This window comes from Pogoniulus pusillus, chromosome 22 (assembly GCF_015220805.1).
Source record: "Pogoniulus pusillus isolate bPogPus1 chromosome 22, bPogPus1.pri, whole genome shotgun sequence".
Classification (NCBI taxonomy): Eukaryota; Metazoa; Chordata; class Aves; order Piciformes; family Lybiidae; genus Pogoniulus; species Pogoniulus pusillus.
Genome location: NC_087285.1, coordinates 7,499,630 through 7,519,370, shown reverse-complemented (window position 1 = coordinate 7,519,370; position 19,741 = coordinate 7,499,630). Strand labels below are relative to the sequence as shown.

Below are 19,741 nucleotides of genomic sequence, written 5' to 3'. Positions count from 1 at the left end.
ATTGCTAACACTGTCCCCTCCATTTCTAATTCCGCTCCCAAGCTCCAGAATTAGACCTAGCACTCAAGAGATGCAACAGAATTAAAATTACAGGATGGGAAGGGTAGGGGGGGACCTCTGGAGATAATCTAGTCCAAGGCCCCTGCTAAAGCAGGGTCACCTTGGGCTGGCCATTACACAGAACTGAAGTATTAGAAACAGATTGCTGAGTACATGGAATGTTTAAAACAATATAGAAGGAGACTATTGCTTAAAACCTCAAAGCTAGGCCAGGCTTCATGAAAATCAGCAAGTCTTAGCTTCTATTCCATCTTATCTATTGTAATAGAAGAATCTACTGGAGACAATCTCTCCTCTGAAGAGGACTCTTTAAGAAATAAGGGATGGTTTATTCTCTTTGGCTGTATTAAGCATTAAGAATAGATGCATTCAAATCAATGTTACTTTCTACTACTTCTGGGGCAGTGTTTAACAGCAACAGGTGCCAAAGGACAAAAAAATCTTGTAGCACTGAAATGTTCAGTAATGCAAAGGAAAAATGGACTTAGAAACAAACATACATAATTTACTTTTACTTTGGAAATGGAAATTAAAATGATCAATTCGCAGCTCTCTTTTCTTCATTGTAAAATGTCACCAGGAAAAAAAAAAGGTGCTTACGGTATTTCCCTGTGGATATATTGAATTCAGGGAATTGCACAGCCAGTTGTAATCCAGGGCTGCTGCTGAGAGGCAGATACTGCAAAGTCTATGAAACAATTTAGAAAACCCAACCTTGGAATCTTAACTGATTTTAAATGTTGCTGCTCTAAGTGTAACATAGCAAAGTCTAAGGAAGAAACAGTCTGGAAGAGGTTTCAGAAAGAGATGCCACTGAAATCTTCACAAATGTACACAGCAGTTATAACAGTGAAGGTGGAGAAGGCCAAAGCTCTTCTTTCTGAGCACTATTCCTCTCCACGTGACCTCAGAAGTCATGCACAGAGATCTAAATAAACAATGCCCAAACTAAACAAAGGCAAGAAAAAACAAGGACCAAAGCAGACCACTTTTTCTCCCCATCCCAAGTGTAATATGGACAAGGAGAGGAAGGTTTCCATTCCAGTGATTTAAAATGAGAATTTCCAAATGGGGAAAAAATTAAAACCTTTCTGCAAAATGAAAAGTAAATATTGGTCAAGTATTGTAAGCTCATCTTCTCTGAAGCGTGCGGGCAAGACCTGCACTGCTTGCAATGAGAGCACGTGAGCAAGACAGGTTTGACTGCACCATAATGAGTGGATTGAGAAAGAAGGCCTGCAGATTGTGAGAAAGCTGTTTTGACTATGAGCAGAATTACATCTCACCATTTTAACAGTCTACACTGGGAAACTACAAAGTGTCTGAGAGTGCAGTGTGTGGAATAGAGTGATCTGAACCTTCTGTTGAGGCTGCACATGTAGCTAACACAAACCTACTAAGTCCCGGACAGGAGTGTGCTATATAAAGAATCTGGAGATCTTCCACACCTCTAAAATCCACTAAATGTTTTTGAGTATTTCCAAGGATGCAGATTCTCCAAGCAAACTGTTCCAAAGCTTCATCTCCTTCACTGTTTAAAAAACAACTTTCTTCCTCTATTTAAACTGCATTTTCTGTATTTTTACTTAAATTCATTGTCTTTTGTTCTGTAAGTGGACACTACTAAGAGCCACCTGTCTTCCTGGATTAAACTACAAGGAGGTGGTGGTACTTATGCATGAATAATAATAATGAAGTCCTAGGGCCAGGCAATGGCTGGTGAACACAGGCTATCCATTTAGACTGAACATACTAAATACAGGTATTTGACATAACAGTACTAGAAAATTACCATAAGGCATAAGCACTAGGACCCATTCATTATTTCGGCTTTAACTCTCAGGCAACATCAAACAACAAGAATTACTTCATTTTCCCCTTTCTCCCTCCTTGCTGACAATAACTGAGGAAATCTAACCAAACTCTGTCTTCTAAGCAGTATCCAAAATACTGTGTGGGTGAAGAGTAATACTGAGGCAAATGCTTTTACCATTGTCTCCCTGCCAAAAACACATTAACACTGAGAAATCAGGCACGATCCCCCTTCCATTTAAACTTCAGTAACTACCTTAGGAACCATGACAATATCTAACCCTACATCAAAATACTCAAAAAATAATTCTGCACCTACTTTCTCGTTGTTAGAATGATGGCAGATGACAAATGTATCCAATTATTGATCCACTGTACCAAAATCTATTCTCCTAAGTGTTTACTATGGTTGGAAAAGAGTTTTCCTGTTGGTTTAATAGGAATAAACTCTATATAAGAAAAAGTAAGGGCAAAGGTGCTGGCAACAAAAATCCTATATCTTTTTTCTTATGTAGGATTAAGAGCCTGTTACACTGTATTATGACTGATGGCAATAAAATTACTCAGCTTATATTGCCAGTAAGGAAATACATACAATATGTACAGGATGAAGAAGTAAACCTATTCCTACTGCTAGATGTAAGAAGCAATCCTAGAAAATAGTATGACAGGAACTGAGCTTCCTTTAAAAGTGTGTGTGTGTGGAATCCACTAACTTTTCATGGATAAAAGGTCTCGTTTCCATCTATAATATTTGTGGGTTTCAAAATACTACCAGCAGGTGCACCAGATTTGAAAAACCTCTTGTCCTTCATCACGTATAATTGTGCTGCATATTACATCAAGAAATACAAGCAGCAGAATGTAGGTGATGGGAGTTCAATTAAAACCAGCATAATATCTGTTGCTTAGAAAATGATTCTGCAACTGAAATCAGGTTCTAACGAGGGAAAAAAGGAATACATTTCCACATGTTTTTAATTACACAGAATTTCCTCAAACATGATTTTTAATAATATATTCCATTAGGTTAACATCATATTTAAGGAAAGTGCATTTTCTGATTTCATTTTAAGTCTGATTTTGAGCAATTATTGTGTCATTGTTCTGCAGCAGAAAGGTTGAATTCATTTACTGTGTGGTTATGCTAGTTATGATTGATGTCACTTCTCCAAATGATAAACCAATCACCCCAATGATGTAATGTCATTTTAAGAGTGCTATAATCACATTTCTCTCAAACTGGAAGCTCTGATGAGTTCTAACAAAGATTTATTGTAGATTAAAGACCTTCGTAATATCAACAATAGATTGCTCATTTGATGGAAGATTTGATTAGGTAATTTTTTTTAGGCAAATGAGTTTTTCAGATATATCAAGAATGGCTATGTGAAGGGCACAGGGCAGTACAAGTGGAAGACTATCACCTCGCAGCCAAGAAGACTCATCTTAAACTTCTTGAGGAGCTACCCTGTAATTGTAGAGGTTGAAGCAAGCGTAAGTGTACAATCAAACAAGAGGACACTTACATAATGTAATCAGCTTGAGACTTCTTCAAATATTTCATCTTCAGTCTGTGCTTTGAAGACTGTGATAGTAATGTTTAAAGAAGAACCTAGAAAATGCTAGGAAATAATTACTAATGATCAAAGATTATCTGGAATCTAAGTAACTTCAAATCTCCCTTTTTAACCCAAACTCAAAATTTAAACTAAATATTTAAATTTATTTACTCTCTCCTGAATGTCTGGATCTAAGTTGCTAAGTTTCCACAATGGCTACAACAGACTTTAAAAACTATTTCTTAACATAGAGAAGTATCAAAAAACCACTCAAAGCGCAGTCTACCTTTCTATATGCAGATGACAAAAGCTACTCTGAAAATCTCTCCAGAATAAGAAAGCATCACAAAAAAAAAAGGTGGTGAATTGCCAGTTAAGGTATGTTTCACTGTCTGTGGCGTTGTCTTATAAATGCTCTGAAGGGAATATTGTGACAGTACAGAGAAGAATGGCATGACTAGAAAATGCTTATCCATTTCCAGAGGATATACTAGGTCCAGAAGAGCCAGTGTTATAATACCGTGTTCTCAACGGTGACCAAACACCTATGTCTGCTTCTGTGGCCAAGAAAAAAACAAATAAACAAACCAACCACAAAACCAAAAAGAAAACCAACATTCTACAATGGTTAACGAAAGAGAGGAATGGAATATTTTGGGGAAAAACGTTCCAACACAGAACTAAACAATCAGCCATTCACAAACAAATCAAAGTACATCTCAGCACACCAAAAGGGGCCTTGTGTCAGACCACAGTAAACAAGTGTGAAACACTAAGCTTCAAGGGTGTGCTGAAGCAGTAATTATTATTTAAAATGAAACAAAGAACTCTTCCACAATATTTTCAGATGTTGTTTTAGTGCAACTGCCTTCATTTGACCTCCCAAGAAACGCCATGCTAGTTCCCCCAGAAGCTATAAATACCATGCACCAAGTATTCAAGTATCCTCCAAGTCTCTTTTGCTCATATTCCCCGACCTTGACTTCCTTCTACTTAGCAACCCTCACTGCATCTCTCTCCCATTTATTTTTCCCATTCTCCTTTAAACCCTTGTGAAATGTTTGAATCACCACATCCTTTAGACAATATTCTCTCTTTTGTTCTTTACTCCTTTCTTCAGCTGTCAACATTCACTTGCTCCTGAGCTCTGAGATGAAGCATGAATGCCTCCAACAATTCACTCCTGACTGGTAATGGTCCATCAGTAACTACTGAACCAGGGCTCCTTATTCCATGCATATCACTTTACATTTATCTTCCCTGAATTTCCTCTCCTGTTTTACTGCCTTGTTACCTTGTCTCACAAGGTCCTTCTGTGACTCTTCAACAGTATGATCTTGTCCTCAGTACATAGCTATCAGCTGCCTTTCTTATCCCACAGCTCACCATCTCCTCCAAGTATCTTCATGTGCATGAAAACTATGGAGGATTTGAGCATCTGCTTACCGTCCTTTAAATAACTACGTATCATGCAAGGGCTTTCTCTCTTAACCTATGCTAGTTCCCTTAAAAGTACTTAGTGACAGATTTTGCTGTGACCCTTTTGAAAATACAAAGTCCCCTTATCAATTAGACCCACCTTACTCAGAAACAGCTGACTCCCTCAAAGAACTCTTTAATGTTTCTATGGCAGGACTAGCCCTTGCAGAAGCTATAGTGACTTATAAAAAATAGATAATATCCACTTTCTCCTCCCCCATTGCTATGATTTCTACTTAGTTGCCCTTCAGAGGTTTTGAGGTCTGCAGCTCCCCAACTATCCCTGGACTTAAAAAAGCCAGCCTCAAAACTGGTAACATTTTCTACCTTCAGACTTTAAGTAGCAAGGAAGCACGCTCAATTTCTGATTTATTATTTCTTTGTGCAATTATGTTTCAACAGATCTGAACGGACTACAGGGTTAAAGGATAATTCAGGACGGAAGGAACCCCAGGAGGTCCCCAGTCCAGCCTCCTGTGAAGCAAGGGCAGCTCTGAGGTCAGATGAAGTAGCTCACAGTTTTAACCAACCTGCTCTTGAAAAGCTCCAAGGACAGAGATTGCAGAGGCTCTCTGGGCAACTTGTTCCAATCGAATGCTTAGGGGAAAAAGTTTTACCTTATATCCACCCTGCATCTTTTTTTTATGTTTCAACTTCTGTTCATTGTCTCATCCTCCCACCACGCACCCCCAGTCTCTGTTTAAAGGGCATGGTTCAAGTGCACCATAAGCACCCACAAAGGCCAGAAGTTCAACACCATGTAGCATCTGCTATACTGTTCAGGTCTGCATTGTTAGAGGAAAAAGTGACCCCAAGCAGATCACAAACTGCATGTAAGATACAAACTTACAGGGCTTAGCTAAACAGAGAGGAACTGCACAAAGGGTATCTATGTTCAAAGAAAAAGTAGAAGCATCCTTTTGTTTTGCCTGTATTTCTACAAGCGGATTGCATCTTGGTTCCTCAATTTCTGCCTGTCAAAATGAAAAGTCAGTACCCATTGCTAAAAAACAAACACCCGACAAAACAAGCAAACAAATCCTAACCAGTACAAATCATACAACTGATAGCAGAGCTGCAAATGTTTTAAAACAGTGGCCCAAAAGACAGGAATTAATTTGCTGAAACATAGCAGTATCTAAGTGTAAAGTGACACTGGGAATAGAGAAGCAAAGAGATTCTGAAACAAGAACAGACACAGAACGGCAAAAACAACACACATTTCAGATGCAGAACCCCATCACCTACATGGGATACTGGACTAGTGCACACAGAACAAAGAACCATTGTGTGTGGGCATCTCTTTTACAAGATGCACAGAGGAGCAGGCAGTCAGTACTGAAAAATAGATCCCTCTGATGACAAGAATTCAATAATATTTTCACACTGCTTGTAACACTCCTAAAACTAAAAAGCTCTCTATAGTGAAATGAAGGAAAAACACATATGAGGTATGGTGTTCCCAAAAGGTTTCCATGAAATAAAGTTGTCAGGTTTTGTTTGCCTCATTTCCACTGATGCTCTCAAGTTAGCAGTGACGCAAGAACACATTTGCAAGAAAAAGGCATCAAACTGACACAAACACGTCACAAACAAACTCCATATGTTTGCAATTTTCTTACCACTGCTGGAAGCCTGCTGTGGCCCTGAACACGCTCTTAGCAGATATGAATTAGGAGAGAACTCCTCATCAGGATTGGTGTCCATGATTTGATGGGACGTATTGCTGTCTAGCAATGGCATCTGGCAGCTAACTGGTGGAGGATTATGAGAACTGGGCAGCTGAGCAGATGGGAGAAGGCTAGACGAGGATGTAGGTGGAATGGGACGACCTGGGAAAGAGGACACAGGGATCAAAGATCAGTAATGAATGTAATGAAAGAAATCCAAACAATCAAGTAATTGCACTGTAAGTGTCCATCGTTACACACGATTGCCGCTGTGCAGAGCCACACAAGCTCTGTGCGGGTGCAAACTTGTCCCTTTGTATCATATTCAAGGCATTGTGAGCAGCTATGTTGTGGACTCGTTCCAAAAATCTCTTCACAGCATCAGCTTGTAACTCATCAGGTGAACAGACGCTGAGTGAATGAGAGCAGCTGCCCACCTCTGGATCAGGAGCAGCCTGTTCTGCATGGGCACCACACACACAGCAGCCAAACACTGACGGGCCCCAAGCTGCATGCCCAGATGTTGCAAAATGCAAGCACATCAGCTACACATTTCACCAAAATAATTTTCACAGAACATATTTTCTCTAAATAAAATCCATGAAAAAGTGGATTATAATGAGTTGATTCATGGTATTACATCAATAACAACCTCTTAAAACAATGGTGGTGTCTTGATTTATTTTTTACCAGGGAAATTGCTCTAGTCCAAGAATCTATTGGAGGCATGTAACAAGGACCAGATGAAGGTTTTCTCTAAACTAATGGTCCCACTGTGTTGTAGATCTTTCAAAACCCACCGACAGATGTGACAGGAAGCAGGACTGAAAGGGAATTAATCCCATTAGTAGAGATGGGCTAAGCTGGAATACAGCTTGGAAACACTAAGCTTTCCTGCCCTTTCATTTGATTCTGTACTGGTGCTATAAAAGAACAATTTCCTGCCCAGCACACCAGATACATTAATTTCAACTCTGAAACCCAGTCCTTCAAGAGTACCTAGGAATGACATATTTTTGGTCAACTAAACTCATGGTCTTCAGACAACAAAATGCTCATACTTATTTTTTCTTGGCTTTTGTGAACTTTCCTCTTACAACTTTTATCAATCCATTCCATCAAATGCACAAAGATGAACATAGGTTTTGGATTTTTTTTGACACTGACTATTAGAATATCACCAATTACAGGGATGAGAAGAAAAGAAACACACATTCTGATCTCTGCAAGTTTACCTAGTGCATTGGACAAATTGTTTTTGCATAATTTATACATAGGGAAATATGACCTCTGTGATACTGCCAAAGTCTGCGTGTGAGGGAGAGATCTGCTGCATGCTAGCAACAAATGTTTCAGTGCAGCAAAACTACATAGAATGGTGCATCCTGATTTCCATCATTCTTAAAGAAACAGAGGAAATACACATTGGCTTTCTCAGTTACAGCTGCATTTTTGGCATTGAGAACACCACAGTTTAGAATTACACTGAAAATTGTACCATAGGTAATCTTAAAGACTTACCTATCAAATTCCTGAGGAGGAAAAAAACTAAAATCAAAGAAAGGAAAAAATCCTGGCCATCAATATAAATTATGTTTGGGGAGCAGCAACCAATGAAAGGTACCCATAGATACTACAGAACAAAATAATCATCTTTCACTGCATGGTACCCAACAAATGGCACAAACAGCTTTGTAACCTTCACAAAGTTTGAAACAAACACCTGGAGACAAGCAAGTGACTATTATGCTTATCTTGTCTTTTTAGCACTAGATACATGGAGAAGACTGCCTGACCAAGTTACCGAACAGCAGAAATGGCTTTAAGCTACTCCCCACAATGAACTCCATCTACTGGCTTTTATTTACTATGTATTTAACTATTATATTAGTTAATTATAGAGTAAATGCTTTTGGCACACACAGGGCAGGTTGTCTAGCAATGGCATGAGCTGGACATGACCCAGAGATGGTAAGAGCTGGATCAGATGCCCCTTCCTTTTGCCTATTCAGGAAGTGGCAGATGGACAGTAGACAGAGACAAAGCAAGGGACATAGGCACTCAAGGGCAGCACATCCACACCTCCAGCGCAGTCATGATCTCACTGCATTTCCAAGTTGCCCTAACTGCAGCACCTACACTGTCAGCAATGCTAAGTTCTCTTTAAAGAGTGAGAAATGTTGCTAAGCGTGCCAGGAAACAAGCAGATAATATAAGATGCATGTTTTTGCAGTGCACAGCACCATAAAGCAGGCAGCTGATGAAGGGAAAATGTTCCTGAGGTACAGCACATTCAGCAGACTCCTATTTCTGCCCAGAACAATTGCTTTCTGCAAGGAAAAAAGCCTGTCCTTCAAATACTTGTGCAAAGCACGTCCCGCCAGTGGGCCAGGCACTCTCAAGCAGAGTCCTATTTAATAAATTAAATATATATCGTCATAACTGGCATATAAATGTCTTGTGTTTGATAAAATTACTGCAGTTCACTGACAAGAGGAAAAATCATCCATTTTCTGTACAGTGATAGCATCTATTATTTTTGTAGCTAAAATGGTATTTGTACTTCAGCACCCTGAAGGCCAGCATGGAGCCCCAGCAGGCAAAGCTTTTCTCAGGGGACAAAGTCATTTTCCCCCCAGAGCTAAGCAGCCTGTGCTGGCTGCTCTCAGGGGAGAGACAAGACACACCACTGAACAGTTACCTCATGCAGCAAGCTGTAATGCTGATCTATTTGTAAAGAGGATTCAGTTAACCCTTTATTATTCATACTGCACTTCACGTTGACAAGACAAAAAGCCTCAAACGAAATACACAAAAGAGGGAAAGAAATCTAACCATCTGTGGTAATTTTCTTCAGCAGCAAGTTGCTTTCTTCTGCCTAAATTCTTGTTGCATTTTTTTTCTCTAAGGCAAACAAGCTTCAAAACAGTGAAAAAGAAAGATATGAATCAGGATTTGGATGACAGAGAGTTATCACTGAGGAAAGGTTACTTCCAGTGCTTCTGAAGCCCCTATCTGTCTGAAAACAACAAATGAACAAAACCAGCCAAGCTAAGAAAAAGGTTTTCACTGAGGCTATTTCACAAGAGCTGAAGGAGAAAATAAGGTCTTCCTAAAAGCATGGGGCCAATATTGCTCACAGATCTGTTTGCTGATGGTTTTAGCTATTTCTCTGCATCAAAACAGATAGTCAGGGCAACTGCGGATGAAGTCGATACCATCCTATCACACCAGGGAAAGAGAGAAGGCAGCTTTCAAACAATTAAAAATTAACTGCCCCTAAAGAGATCTAGACACAGTAAGCCGTCGCCTCTGGCTTCCATAACAATGAACCAGTGAAGGCAAATCAGTGCTACGGATTTGTGTCTCCCATTTAACAAAATGAAGAACATCCTACCTCTCTTTCCAAAACAATAGCAGCAAATCCAAGAACAGGGTGAAGACTATAAAAAAAGACTACCAATTATGTAATTGCAGCACAGGCAAGAATATGCCCCAAAAGGCAATTTCTATTGCTGTACAAAGACAGACTGGTGTCTTGCCTCCATGGCATCTCTGGGAGCAGAGCTGCAGAGCCCAGTGACACTGTTTTCACCAACACACTGTAGGTCTGCTCTGCCGAGGAAGAAACAGTGCAGCTGTCTGTGGAGTGCAGTCACTGTGCCTGCAACTATGTCCATGCAGGCTGCATGTATAATGGGCTGACTACCATCCACTCCGCTCTACAGGGCTACCTGGAGCTATGTTCCATCAGAAGAACTTCACCTGGGGCCCCGAAGCCCTAAGATGTCTCTTTTGGTGTAGTGGGGTTTTGCTGTTGTTGGAGTTTTTGTTTGTTTGTTTGGGTTTTTCTAAATTTCAAGGCAACTGAAATGTAAGAGTCATGCTGTGGTTCCCCAGAGCAGGAGGAGTTGAGCATCACTGCTGCCAAGGCACAGCTCCATTACATCAACACATCAGCTCCAGTTGCACTCAGGGAGTGCAAGCATTTCTCTTGGCAAGATTTCCAAAGATAACACTGAAGACAAACAGTCTAAGCAATATCCATTCCCCCTCCTCTCAATCAGACTGTGGAACCATCTCTTCTCTCAACCACACCCAGGTTTCTTAGAGCCTTTCTTCGACATCTCAAAATGCAAAATCACTCTAAGGGGACTAAAGCAATCGGGAAAAGGGCACTGAAGGAACTGATATATATTTGCCTAAACTTCTACCTCCTTGATGAAAATAGAAAACCAGTAAGATGGTCTGTTGCAGCATAAATTACAGTTTTGAAAGCTTTTTGAAATCAGGTGGTACAAGCCAAACAGTGCAATTGTTTAGAATACATAATCCTAGAAATGATAACCTCCCCTGTGTAGGTCCAGTGTTTCCATAGACTAGAAGTTACAATGTTATTTAAATCTAATTATCCTAAAACTCAAAGCTATTTCCTCTTAGGCACATCTTATAATTTATACTTCCATTCCCAAGCAATCTTACTGGGGGTGGGTTAAGGATAAATTAAGAAAATACCAAAGGAACCAAAATACTCCCAGGCTTTTTGTGACAGCAACGCATAAAGTCTTTTTGGCTCAGCACTGTGGTAGTTACGGTTACATCTTGTCATCAGACAAAAAATGTTTATATGGCATTACATGTGATAGAAGGGGAAAAAAAAGGCAATCACTTTCTGTTAGAAAAAAAAAGAATCCAATGTCAAAATATATCCATATTTAATATGTTTCTCTTCCCTGTCCTCTGAAGTAGAACCATTTGCTGCTCATCTAGGAATACAGTTTGAGAACTGCAGATAATAGAAAAGGGATGAATGAGGAACCACCAGCAAGTCCTGATCTCTATTTTTCATTACAGATGCATTGTGCAAGCTTGTTCATGTTCTGTTATCTTCCTTAAACCATCTGACCTCAGTATGTGGTTATTATTTCCTGAAGTACTGCGCATGTATAATTCTGGAATATGAAAATCACTGTAGCAAGGCAAGATAACATCATTACAAAAATCTCTGCAGAAGAATAAGACTAACTTGGAAATCAATCACTTCTCTTCTGACTTTCAGTGATAAAGTTAAATTAATTTTCTCAAGCAATCCATCTACAAAATATATCAGTTTTGTGGAATTTGGGTGTTAAAAATAAGTAGACAGTCATGACTTAAAAATTATCTCAACCAATTCAGTATGTAAAGGAATAATTTGCTGCTGTCAAAAGCTAACGTCACTTAATTCTTGTCTTGTTAAATCATTTGATGCCCCTTTCTTTTTTAGTTAAACAAAGATAAATAAAAACACAATTTACAGCTAGAAGATGTTAGGGTTTTGCAGCTGTTCAATGTCTTTTGGGCAGATTAGATTCTGTAATGAGAAGTTATAAGACTCATTTTATAAAAGCTGTTGCTGTCTCGGGAAAAACATCAGTGAATAAGATTAGGAAACTCTTTTCCTTCATGAACCTATTACACTGCCAAGCTGATTGCTTGGCATATGTTTGATACCTTCATAGCTGGAAAACAGCAATTTGTTTCAGTGATTTTCTTCCATCATTCACAAAGCCAAAATGTCTTTTCTATTCTTACAGTACCTTGGATTCAGTCAGTAAAACCAGAGCAAGATCAAACAGACCAATCCACAGAAGCATAATTCATATGAACTTAACTTAGCATCCCTAAAAAAGGTTGCAGTGATCTAACCGCAACATTAAATTATAGCAACTCAACAACTTCCTCCTCCTCGTGGGACAAAACCAACATTTGAAGATTACAAATGTTGGGTTTAGAAGAAACCTGTTGAATTATTCACAACCATCATCATGGGTGACTGATCTTCCACCCCAGTTTATAGTAACTTAATCTGTGCAGCTTTTAATAATTGAGACGATAAAACCCCTCTCATCTATCAATCTTATCAGCTAAGCATTCAAGCCAGGAAACCCCACTAGTGCAAGGGTTGTAAGGCCCTAGGTAGGTGACCACCAGATACCCCATGAAATCTACCCCCTTCCATAAACCCACAAGTACTTGATTTGATCTTTTTTCTAGTGACACAGGCAGTTCAGACTACGCTATGCTGCAAACTCGTTTTCACCATTCAAACGCCTCCTGTTTACCTTCACCTTATTTCACTGAAATAGTGCTAAACAGCCACTCATGCCAGCTCCACAACACATCCTTTCGAATGATGTTGGCTCTGCTTCTGCTAGAGAAAGTTATTTCCAGGAACACTGCAACACTTGAGTGATTCAAGAGCCAAGAGTTGCTAATAGGTGAGAAAAATAACACTATCTTGAACAAACATGAGAAAACTACGACCTGTAGTTACTTAAGAAACTGTGAAACGTAGATAGTACTCACTGGTGGGAGTTGCAGACAGTGATTAGGAAGCTTGGGTTAACTGTTTGCAACCTACTAAAAAAGCAGCTTCACTCATCAGTATTATGTAAATGGATAAATAAATGATACACTTAGAATCTGCTCTGCCATATAATGCAGTGCCAGTGCTGTCAAGTTCTGCTTCAGGCTGTTAAAGTCTCTTTTACTTAGTTACACCTAGAGTTAGAATTTGGTGCTCCTATTTGTTTTCTAAATGTGTGCAGAATACACTTCTGAATTAGTGCTAAACATCTGCCATGATATACTCCAGAGATGTTTTTATTTTAGTGCTGGGAGACACTAAGGTGCAGTAAGAAAAGTATCAGTATGATGGGAATTAATCTTCCATTACTCTTGATACCAATACTTACATTTACATGATATTATCTTGATATTTACTTTTTTCTTGCTTCATCTGGTTTCTTCTCTCAAGATCCAGCCTTGCATTTCTAACACAACCTGTTTTGACATTAGCAGAAGTTTTGGGGGCACAAGAAAACTAAAGGCTTGACTTTTCAGTCACATATGCCACTGGTGAGATTTTCTAAAGCAGAAAAGCACACAGGCACTTAACTTTCTGGTGTCTTACTGCATCTTCAGTCAGCATCTTTTCTTCTTCTGAAGCATTTAACCAGGTGCTGGAAATGCTGAAGACTATTATCATACTTAACATCGAACATTTGTGTGCCCTGACAGGAAGTCACCATGCCCCATAACAGATCCTGTGTCAAGAATGAACAATCCACCAGTTAACAGCAAACTACAGTGAAAGCTGAGCTCTATGTAACCACCACAGATACTACTTTTGACTTTGGCACAGATGGGATTTCACTCTGGAGTACTAAAAAGCTTTCACATGGAGAAAAGCTCTCCCAAGAGCAGTCTTTTCCTGACTGGAATGCCAGACTGCTGCTGCTCATTCAATTCAGGATGTTCCACTGTGCTCAGAGCTAGGAATACAGACCGAAGCTAAACCATAGTTCCAAATCCAAGGGGAACATGAAAGACCAGCACTAATGTAGAGCAGACCCATTCAGCCCTTAAAAAATCTATATAGCATCTTCCAGTAGAGCAGACCACCCACTGAACAAGACATGGAATACAGAAAGTATCCAAATACAGGACTATCGATGACCTATCAAACCACTAGCGAGAGATTTAAGTACAAATACAATTTTATTCATCTCCAGTATGGAACAAAGTTTGAAATATTCTGTCTTCATAGAGCTGATTTTCATTTCACAATCTGTGAAGTAGACTCAAATAAAGAAACAATATAAATGATGGAAGAAAGGAAAGCATCATTTGTTGCTTGTGGGACACACATTACCCAAATACTGGAATCCACTCACTTTGCTTACATGAAAGTTGAAAAATTGATTTATTGAGAAGGTTTGTGTCAAATGCCACTTCATGTGAAAAGGTGCAGCCAAAATAAAACCTTTCTGAATGGCAGATTGCAACGTCCCAGCTATCAGACCATTAACTATTTCACCATTGCTGTTCATTGCTATAATTAATGGCACTCTGGGAGAACAGCTCAGGAAATTAAAAAGATAAAATTTCCTTTTAATGAAAAGGAATCACAGACATGAAAGACTACTATATCAGAAAGGAAGCTTCACTCTGTAGTACTAGGAAAACTTATAACCTGATTAAAGGACATTTGAAAGCACAAAATTAAATATGTTGAAAAGGTAAGAAATCTTTTCATTATAGTTACAGTTTAAGTTGCCAGAATGAAGGAATAAAGATACCATTTCAACTCCCTCTAAAACAAATGAGGTCTTTCCCACTCCTTTTAGTATAAAAAAAACCCAAAACAAACCAACCCAACCCTGTAAAAACCACAGAATCATTAAGGCTGGAAAAGACCTCTAAGATTATCAAGTCAAACTGTCAATACAACTGCACCATTCCACTACATCATGGCCTGAAGTGCTATGTCAACGTGGGTTTTTTTGAACACTTTCAGGATTAGTGACTCCACCACCTTCCTGGGCAGCCTGTTCCAATGCCTGACCACCCTCCCAGTAAAGGAATTCTTCCTAATATCCAATGTAAAAATCCAGCAGGCTATAGAATAGCTTTAACATAGCAATACATGCTTCAGCATGAACTGTATCTTTAAAGTAATGACAGTTCCTCTCATTTTTTCAATCCTCAAGCACTTTGTAACTAGAGCTCAGGACATAGACGGAGAAGAATTAAAGCTACTCAAGCTGAAATATGCTACTTAGGAATCCAAAGTTTGTTTACACCATTAGAAGGCACTCACATATATATCCCCATAAATGACAAGGTCCCAGCAGCAAATTAACAGGAACAATTTTCCCATCTCAGGAGCTGTCAAGATGGGTTCTGTTAGCCAATTTATCTTACTCTAGCACATCTCTGGTGCTTGTCAATCAATATGTGAAACATTTGGTACTGATTGCCATTTTTCTATCCACTTCCTTTTGCCTCTCGTACCAGGCAATTTACTGCAAGTCAATCAAGGTTGAAGCAGACCTTGTTTAAATAAAACACTGTTGAGTTCTTTTCACACCAACAATTTCAAAACCAGAATGAGCTATAGCTTTTCACATTTACATTTATACTACTTTTTTCTGCTTTTCCCAAATGCCATGCTCAAGCTCTAAGTCATAACTTAACTCAGAAGGAGACTTAAGGAGGAAACAGCCAGGGATGATGAACTGAATACAACCGTACAACTGTCATGCATTTGGTCTATCAGTGGAAAGGGAGAGAACACACTAAGAAGCACTTAGGTAGTCTGGGATTATTTCTTTTTCACTCTTGCTTGAAGTCAGGAGTTCACAACATAAAAGTACATTCTAACTTGTCTGAACTTAACCCAGAATATTTATTTTGAATGCTCATTTACATAACAATTGTAAGGTAGGAAGGAGACTAAGCATAGCTGCATATCACGACTACGAGCATGAAGAAGATCAATTCTCTCAGCTAAAAAGTTGATCCTATGACAAATACATTATCAGCTTCCCTCACACATCCAGATGAAAAAAAATCCCCAGGTCACATCATGTCTAACTTGGGCACTACCTTGGCATCACTACTAAGCAGTGAGGCAGAGAAATATGGCAGAAACAACTTCCTTGGCATTACAGTTACTTGGTACACTAAATCACATAACCTAGAACAGGAATAAAAGAAAATGACGATTAGATCAACCTCTAAGACCCCACAAGCAGCAATCTTGTCAGAGTACAGAGCACACACTCCTTTAACAATGGACATGGAGAAAGTAGTTATGTTACTGTTCTCATAAATGACATTATCTATTCCTCCCTTTTTAATTTTGAAAGACATACCAAAGGTATCAGACATTCCACCTCCAAGCTCAAAGACATATATACACTCACACATATATGTATATACAAGCATATATGCAACATCCATTGTTTTCTGGATGATATATATATGTTTGAGATAGAGACTAATTCACTATATACATGTGGTTAAAAAAAAAAGTAGTAGGTTTTGAAAATTATCAGTTCCTACTCTGGTCAAAAATTTACAGCTACAATGAAGTATAAAAAGAGCTCAGATTATTTAAAAGGATGCCTGATGCAGGATGCCTGATGCAAGTCTGTCAAATATGCTTGCCGTAGACACCTTGTATAATTTTATGATAGGGACATCCCTAGTTGCTAGCACTTTAATATGAGACTCAATATCTCCTCTATCTATAGCACTTGCTAAAATGCATAAAACATTTGTGACAGAGTTGAAGACTGACTGAATGCAGCAAGCCTATTATACAGGTTGTATGCAATCACTGCTTTTCTCCTGTGCAGTATTTAAACAGGACGCTATCATAATGCACAACACACATCAAATGGGGTGTACTTCACTGTCATTTGGATAAAGGACATCAGGGGAAAAAAATCATGGCAAGGGTTGTCAGGCACTGTGAATGGGCTGCCCAGGGATGTGGTTGAATCATCATGTCTGGACATGCTTAAATGCCACATCTATCTGGTGCCTGGGGACATGGTGTAGTGACAAACATGGAGCGGGTGAAATGGCTGGACTTGATGAGCTCAGAGGTCCTTTCCTGCCTGAAAGATTCTATGATTCTATGAATGCACCAATTTTATATAAGAAAATGTTGAACATCTTAGAACATTGGTCTCATAAAAAGCAAAACTCTCTCACCCTACATCCTTACTAGGAGAGATTAGTGCAGGTTATCCTGCTGAGGCAGTCTGCAATACAAGTGTCTTCCTTTTCACTGCTACAAGGAATTGGTGAAAAAAACCCACATATTAAAGTTAGGTGTGGCCAAATCAGTCACCCTGATCCACACATGGATGATGGAATCTATGCTGCAGTAACAACAGCCACTGGTCCACGGAAGAAGTTCTCACAGAAGTAGTATTAACAATCCCAGATTCCCAGTTAGGCTCCACTAATGACAAAAGATAACAGTTGGTTTCCTTACCTTCAAAACAATGCCTCCTACACTAAATCACTACAAATAACAGGTATAAAACACTGATTTTATCATTTGCAATGAGCGGAAAACACTTCCTTACTAAAAAATTCTTCATTCATTCCACCTCACACATAGGAAAAAAAAAACCCAACCCATTTCAATCCTCAGAAAGTTCTGGGCCTATTCAAATCTAATCTCTGCCACTGGCCAAGGCATGCATGACATTTTTTACAGTCCTTTCAACTCAAAGCTTTCAGAAAGGTCATGTGTGAAATGCAGGCTTACAGCTGAGCACTGTCAGTTAGTTGGAAAGGCAGTGCCTCCAAAATAACAAACAACAGAGCAAACGACAAACCCCAGACTTGCTTAGGAACTGTTTCTCTTTGCTCACAGCAGAAGTTGTATTTTCAGCACTGACACATTTTCCCCAACAGTTCAACCAACTTCTTGGATATGCTTTCTGATTATGAATGTAAAAGGCTCTGTGAAATGTTCGTGCCACAGGAAGAAGTCACAGATAATGGGTGAAGTTACTTCACAGCTGAAAGTTCTAAACAAGCAACTGGCTTTGGTCAGAACAACTAGAAGGCTATCTTTCCTGCTCAACCCCACCTCTGTCCCCCAGATCATCTCAGACTTTCCATTAGAGTCTTCCAGTGACTTAACACAACATTTGATGGATTTTAAGGGAATGCAGATAAAGTTAGTAGGACAGAGAGGATCGATATTGAGAGAAGCAGCGCACAGTCTGGCATCCAACCTGCCAGAGGGTTACAAAGGCAGAGTTAGTTACAATTCTCCCTGAAAAGTCAATCACATATCTCACCACCCTCACCACTAGCCCAAAGTCGAGGACTTCTATTTGTTCCTATCCTCTTTCTTCCCCCCACCCAGATGGCTTAAAACCTTAATTTTAACCCAAACCTGCAATTTTAGCTGCTAAGAGAATTGCACTTCCCTGCCTCTCTACAGCCCCAGGGACTAATTGAGATGATTATCTGAAGGCTCTGGGTCTAAATTCTCAAGGAAGAAAAACCTGTTTAAAATGATTCCTACAAAGAAGAATGACAGAAATCAGAACTTAACTAGGAGATCTTTCTGTCACTGGAGACTTTTATATTTCAAATGACAGCACACTGTATGTGATCATGTACTGGGAAAACCAGTAATAATAACAGTGAGTTTCAGTGATCTCTTTTATTGCAGTACATATAAATCCAAGTGATAGATAAGGAGCTTTTTGTCAACACAAATCACTGAACTACAAAGGAGTCTTGATCTAAAAATACTAGAATCTAAGTAAGGGTCATTTTTTTTTGTCTTTGCTAACTTGCCATGGTGAACAGATAAATTTTGTTGAAAACATAAGGCTGAAATAATGCTTTTGTTTCAGTTATCATGGAGATCATGCTAAAATGGTAGAGAGGATTAAATACAGTAGATATACAAGAAAGAGTCAAAGACAGTTTTAAAATTAGTTGATGAAAAGCTCAACATGACCCAGCAGTGTGAACGTGCAGCCCAGACAGCAACCATATCCTGGGCTGCAGCAAGACAAACATGGCCAGCAGGGCAAGGGAGGGGATTTTCCCCCTTTACTCTGCTCTTGTCAGACCCCACTTGGAGTACTGTGTACAGTTCTGGAGCCCCCCAACACAAGGAGGACATGGAACTGTTAGAGCAAGTCCAGAGGAGGGCCGTGAAGATGCTCAAAGGGCTGCAGCACCTCTACTATGAGGACAAGAGTTGGGGCTCTTCAGCCTGGAGAAGAGGAGGCTTCAAGGAAACCTTGTAGTGGCATTCCAGTACCTGAACACAACCTACAGGAAGGCTGGGGAGGGACTATACAAGGTCTTGTAATGGTATGATGAGAAATAAAGGGTTTCAGCTGGAAGATCGGAGATTTAAACTAGGTATTAGGAAGAAGTTCTTTACAGTGAGGGTGGTGAGACACTGGCACAGGTTGCCGAGGAAGGCTGTGGCTGCTCCCTCCCAGGAGGTGTTCAAAGCCAGGTTGGATGAGGCCTTGAGCAACCTATTCCAGTGGGAGGTGTCCCTGCCTATGGCAGGGGGTTGGAACTAGATGATCTTTGAGGTCCCTTCCAACCTAAACCATTCTTGACTCTATGATAAAAGATGCTGTTTTGCCCAAACTTAATGAAAACTAGAAAATCCACACTCCTCTTCTATCAGAAGTCATGATCCCATCAAAAACTGCTGTACAAAACTGTTGCAGTAAGGTCAGTTAACAGAGATAATCCATCACAATCCAGTCCATTTGGGGCTTTTGTTCTTAAACGCCTCAGTAAATGGGCCTGTTTGTTAACTCC

At 39.5% G+C, this 19,741-nt stretch overlaps 1 protein-coding gene across 50 annotated transcripts in view; it reads right to left on the bottom strand.

Moving 5' to 3' along the window:
- TENM2 (teneurin transmembrane protein 2) overlaps nucleotides 1–19,741 on the bottom strand; it is a 1,869,083-nt gene that overhangs the window by 231,545 nt on the left and 1,617,797 nt on the right. For all 50 annotated transcript variants that reach the window (XM_064161561.1, XM_064161557.1, XM_064161558.1 and 47 more), the window contains one exon: nucleotides 6,536–6,745. In XM_064161561.1, coding sequence (XP_064017631.1) covers nucleotides 6,536–6,745 — 210 coding nt within the window. The remainder of the gene's footprint in view (nucleotides 1–6,535; nucleotides 6,746–19,741) is intronic.